General features: G+C 38.1%; 1 protein-coding gene across 1 annotated transcript in view; it reads right to left on the minus strand.

The window, feature by feature from the left end:
* Nucleotides 1-240: 240 nt before the first annotated feature.
* ELOVL2 (ELOVL fatty acid elongase 2) overlaps nt 241-5,635 on the minus strand; it is a 47,745-nt gene continuing 42,350 nt past the window's right edge. The window contains exon 8 of the mRNA XM_011989694.1: nt 241-3,332. Within this exon, the coding sequence (XP_011845084.1) occupies nt 3,207-3,332 (126 nt within the window). The 3' untranslated portion in view covers nt 241-3,206. The remainder of the gene's footprint in view (nt 3,333-5,635) is intronic.

A 5,635-nucleotide genomic window follows, 5' to 3' on the forward strand; every position in this document is an offset into this window, starting at 1 on the left:
TAAATTTTTCTTGTGAATGGCCTTTTTTTGAAATAGCTTAACTTGGTATGTGAATAGAATGTAAAGGTAATGATATAACCCATTGCTCACTGAAACAAGAGAAGAATTAACGTCTGAAATTCATTGCTAAACTAATGCCTTATTGTAAAAATAACCCCCAAGTGATAGGTCATTTCGAGTACCATGCAGGCATATATTTTAACTGCTTGGAACCAAATAAAACTCGCAACATGCATTTAGTGTAAAAATCAATTTATTATACAACAATCATAGAGAATGCTTTTTATCTACAAAGAAAAATGGCTTCTCCAGCCTCCCTGTCCACTCCATTCATGATACTATGTTCTTAAGATAGAATTACTTTTGAATGAAAACAAAATGATATCCATATTTTCCAAATAAGGAAGTCCCCAGAAACATTCACGAAATGATACGGAAATATGGAAAGAACTAACATGGACTCTTTGATACAAAAGGCTGTTCTGCCCATCACAGTAAATACTGTTTTGCCTTAAAATAAAAATAAAAAAAATATTTCTCAAATGCAGGGTTGAGGACTTTACCCTGTAACATGCCTAAGTAGTTCAATATATGATTTTGATGGCTTGACATTGCTATGTTTAATTCCATTCAGTTAACATTCTATTTTGTTAGTTTAAAAAACTGGGGGAATTATTAATAGATATGCTTTACAGTATTTAACTATTTTCATTCCCATGGGTAAGAAGAAATTTGAGAGAAAACATTTTCCATTTTTTTCTTTAATAGATTGTAGAAATATTAATTTTTCAATAGTTTTAGAAAAATCACATTAAGCATTTTGGTTTTTTGAAGTTACAACACTTAACAACAGGTTAAAATGTTTACCTGATTTATTTTTTGTGGTTAAGATTTTATAACTCTGTATTTTTTAAATTAGCCCTTGAATGGTTTAAGGCTCTACGTGTTTTATGAAGCTTCTCTTGAATTAAAGACCAAATTGGAAATGCACATCGTGAATGAAACCTCTCTCTAGTCTCTGGCATTAGTTTGAAAGTATAAACTACCCACATCTTTCACTTTCATCGGAGAGGTTTCAAGCTGCCTTGTAGTTCAAGCTGCTTGACTTTGTCTGCTGAAGGACAGCTCCCTCCTTGCCATACAGATATGAAGCCCTGGAAAACATCCAAAGTGGCAGGTATGCTGTGCACTGAGACCTCAGGGCCTCACTGGCAAGTAAGAATACGCTGAATGTGATGACCAGTGAGTATATTAGACCAGTCTAAGTCTCATTTTCACCTGGAACGCACTTTGGTAAGAGATTTTAGCCTGTATTGAGACCTAAACTGAACTAAGGTCCAGTTTTTCCAAAGGGCTTTCTCCTTGGTCCAACTTGTGTTTTGTCACAGAGGAGCCCTAACAGTCATGCTTGAAGCTAGCCCTTGTTTTAAAATGAAGTGCTGGGAGAGAACAAGACAGTACAGTTATAAGGTGATGCAAGATGGAAGTGGTGATGGAGCACCCTAGAGCAAGTCAGTTTCAGAAAATGATTTAGAAACATAAATGGAAGAGTCAGGGGCATCAGACAGGAGACATCTGTTCAACAGAAATGGGTTGGCCGCACTGAAGGGAAGGAAGCAGGTGCAGTGCATCACCCTTGAGACTATCCTAAGCATTAGGCGCCTTCCAAAAAATATGCCCAAATCCTAAATGCCCAAAGTTTAAAACTAGAGCTCAGAGGGGGAAAAAAGCCAAGAGAGAAAGGCACTCTGGACGGTAATGAGTGGGGACGGTGGTGGAAATGCCTTTCTGGTGTGCGTGTATTTGATGTCAGTGTCAGGACCTAAAAACTTATTTAAAAAAATAAGGTAGGAGAGAAGATGAAGTGTCTTCATCGAAGTTGGCAAGTTTTATTTTATAGGGTATAAATTAATCTTCAAAAAAATCTTCAGAAAATATTCTTTGTTTCCGTTCTTGGTAGAGTTTAGCAGTAAGTAACCGCCCTGCACTTACGGAGAAAGGAAATACTCATCAATACTTTTGTCTGCTTTTGTGCTTGCTTCTCAGTAGAGATCGCATATACCTGGGCAGGGAACGGGAGTGCTGAGTTTGCCAAACTGGCATTTCTTATCGTGGCTCATGACCAGCCCACGGCTCAGTGCTGGAATCTTTCCAAGCTACTCTGTGTTTTTCCTCCCAGCTTCAGAAACTTAACCTGCAAAGAGTGACAACAGGTATCTGAGGTAATATTCAAAAGTAGGCTCACAAAAAAGAGTTGACGGATTCAGTGCCTGTTTTGCTCCCATCACTCTGCTAATTCTGATTTATACATATTCCAGCAGCATGTGTGTTCAACAAAAGAGGTCGGAGTGGACTCCAGTCCTCGCTCAGAATGGAAATGGGCAGCCAGATTTGTACACTGCTCGTGATGTGGAGCATGGCATCTTTAGTAATCTAGTAACTGAGGCTGACTGGTACAGGAGGGAGACGTGAACAGATGAATGATGAGGGAAACAGATGAACAATCCTATCCAAAGCCCCTGAATTAAGAAAATCTTGCAGAAGCATTTTTTTCTCCTTAAAATAACTAATATTTAAAATAAAAGAAATACCAATTTCATTACCATATCACTAAATTTACAATCAGGAGTGGTTGTGGGAATTTGATAGACAAGACTCTGGCTTAGAGAAGTTTTGCTAGATTTTTCTGTCTTCTGTGTATGATCCCATTTTAATATTTTCCGGGGTTGATTGCTAAAGGAACAAATGGAATGATTATGCACTGGCAATTATTGCTTAATATAGATTAGAACATACCCTGTATTTAGAATATAATTAGCATTTTGTTGTAAACATTTTAATCTGAACAAAACTCTTTTTCTTTGGAGACTTTCTGTGAGAAACCATGCTCCACGTTTCCTGGCTGTGTATGCGTATAAGGCGTTGTAAGGACAGCTTCTGGCGAAAGGTTCAGTCTGTGGGAGGGAGGGCGGGAGAAGCTGCACCAGTTCTGAGGTCCTCAGAGGTCAGCATCACCTCAATGCTGATCAAAGCATTCAGTGAACAGATTAACCTAATAGCAATATATTAATACATTCTGGGTACGAATGATTTATAAACTCAAAAGAAATTAGTTTATCCTAAAACATGTAACTTTCAATTCAGTCTTTGCTTTAAAACAAGCGAATCTGTTAGGCTAGTATATGTGCTTTTTCTGTTACTCATTTTTATTGTGCTTTCTTGTTCATCACTCCATTCGCTGCAGAGAAGTAGGCTTTGGAAAAACCATTCTTCACTTCTTTCCCTGCAGGTGGCTCCTGCATATCTTTCTTCATTGGCTTTTTTCGGTATGTCTGTTGGATGTGTATATTTTGAAGAGAAAAATAAAAAGATTATTTAATAAGACCTTGTCTTTAACATTGCATATAGTTAAAACAGTATGTGATTTTGTTAGGCGCTGGATTTTCTGTTTTTTTGTTTTTTTGAGACAGAGTTCCGATCTGTCACCCAGGCTGGACTGCAATGGCGCGATCCCCGTTCACTGCAACCTCTGCCTCCCAGGTTCAAGTGATTCTCCTGCCTCAGCCTCCCGAGTAGCTGGGACTACAGGCGCACGCCACCATGCCCAGCAAATTTTTGTATTTTTAGTAGAGATGGGGTTTCACAGTGTTGCCCAGGCTTGTCTTGAACTCCTGACCTCAGATGATCCACCTTCCTTGGCCTCCCAAAGTACTGAGATTACAGGCATGAGCCACTATGCCCAGTTGGGTGCTGGATTTTCTAATAAGATTTCATGTTTGTAATATCATTTTTAAACTTCTGGTTAAAGATTAAAAATAGGGTAAAGACCAAAACAAATGCATGTATTTCAAAGAATATTACAGGTCAGGATTTGTATATTCTGAGGTTAGCATTCAAAGTATTCTGTATTAGTTGCTCATTTGGAAAGATAAAACTTTAAAAAATAATTCAAGTGAAAAAGTGCTGTTATTTTAAAAGTACCAATACCTGGGATTCTGGCTTGATCTGGTTTTTGGCATATCCTTCCTTTTCTGACACAATAACTGATCTCTCATCTCATTTTTACTTTTTTTTTTTTTTTAAGTAATAGTATTAACAAGGGTCCAGACTTCAATTATATGCTTGACTTCAGAACTAAGATTCAGTTTGAACCAGCATGTAGGGCTAAGGCTTTGAATACCACTACCTACTTTTGCTGGGCTATGCGCTTCTCTTCAGTCTTCAACACCAGGCACCAAATCATTCCCTTAGCTTCCCTTTAACACTCAGCTTGTTTTGGGAAGGTGGGGGCAGGGGTTTGCGCACCCGCACATAGCTTTGTTTGGTCTCATCGTTGATTACTTCTTTGGAAATCTTCAAAGGAAACCTTTATCTCTTATAAAAGACAAAGCCTAGTCCAATTTCAGAAATACAAGACCTGAAAAGCTGTCAAAATTCAGTTCCCACCGTTCCACACTGTATAAAACCACTATGGGGATGTGCACGGTGGCTCACACCTGTAATCCCAGCACTCTGGGAGGCCAAGGTGGGCGGATCACCTGAGATCAGGAGTTCAAGACCAGCCTGACCAACATGGAGAAACCCTGTCTCTACTAATAATACAAATTAGCCAGGCGTGGTGGCCCACGCCTGTAATCCCAGCTACTTGGGAGGCTGAGGCAGGAGAATCACTTGAACCCCGGAGGCAGAGGTTGTGTTGAGCCGAGATCGCGCCATTGCACTCCAGCCTGGGCAACAAGAACAAAACTCCATTTCAAAAAAATAAATAAATAAAAAATAAAAACCACTATGGGTTAACTTTCAGCAAATGCAAGCTAAAAAATAAAGCACTTTCTTATTTGTCTGAAAAAAATACAGAGTTGAATACAATTTCAAAAGTACAGTTTTGAATATAAATGTACTTTTTTTTTTTAAACGAAGCTTTCCATTTCCCTAGCCCACAAAAGAGAGCCATTTAAAATCTACATCCACCTGAGGCCTCTTCTCTGTTATAGCTTTCATCTGTTCTTGTACAATAGCATGGCTTTTAAATTGCATTTTGAAGCTGTCTTCCATTTAAATTGTTAATTAAAAAGAAAATGACACTTGATAAAGAAAAAGTCAGTGTGACCTTTCCACTCTGGTTTGCCTTAAAGGAATTTTTTTCCAAATAAATACTGAGTCTGCAACATCAGGGTAGCTGATAAGGAAACAATTTTTAAGTATGAAATTCAATAAATTAAAAACATTGAAGAAGCCCTTGCTTTGCTCCATTCACATTTCCTGGATCTGTCTTACTATACACAGTTTTAACTTTCAGATGTCAGACTTTGGTAGCATGGTACAAATACATACTGCAAATTGAGAAATGTATACATAATCCAATGATATTTTTGATAAAATCTTATGTGCATGCATTGAAAAATGTTTTTTTAAATGCCCACTAGACTATTAACTGTAGTTACCCTTCGAGGAGGAGGGTGTGGAGAGAGAAGTTAGGAATACAAATTTCACTTTGTGTATCTGCTACCTGAATTTATCTACAAGCATGTCTACTATAATATTTAATCAGTAAAATTAAATATATAATGTAAAAGTGCATGATCTAGGCCGGGCACGGTGGCTCACGCCTGTAATCCCAGCACTTTGGGAGGCC

Source organism: Mandrillus leucophaeus, unplaced genomic scaffold, assembly GCF_000951045.1.
Source record: "Mandrillus leucophaeus isolate KB7577 unplaced genomic scaffold, Mleu.le_1.0 Scaffold36, whole genome shotgun sequence".
Taxonomy (NCBI): domain Eukaryota; kingdom Metazoa; phylum Chordata; class Mammalia; order Primates; family Cercopithecidae; genus Mandrillus; species Mandrillus leucophaeus.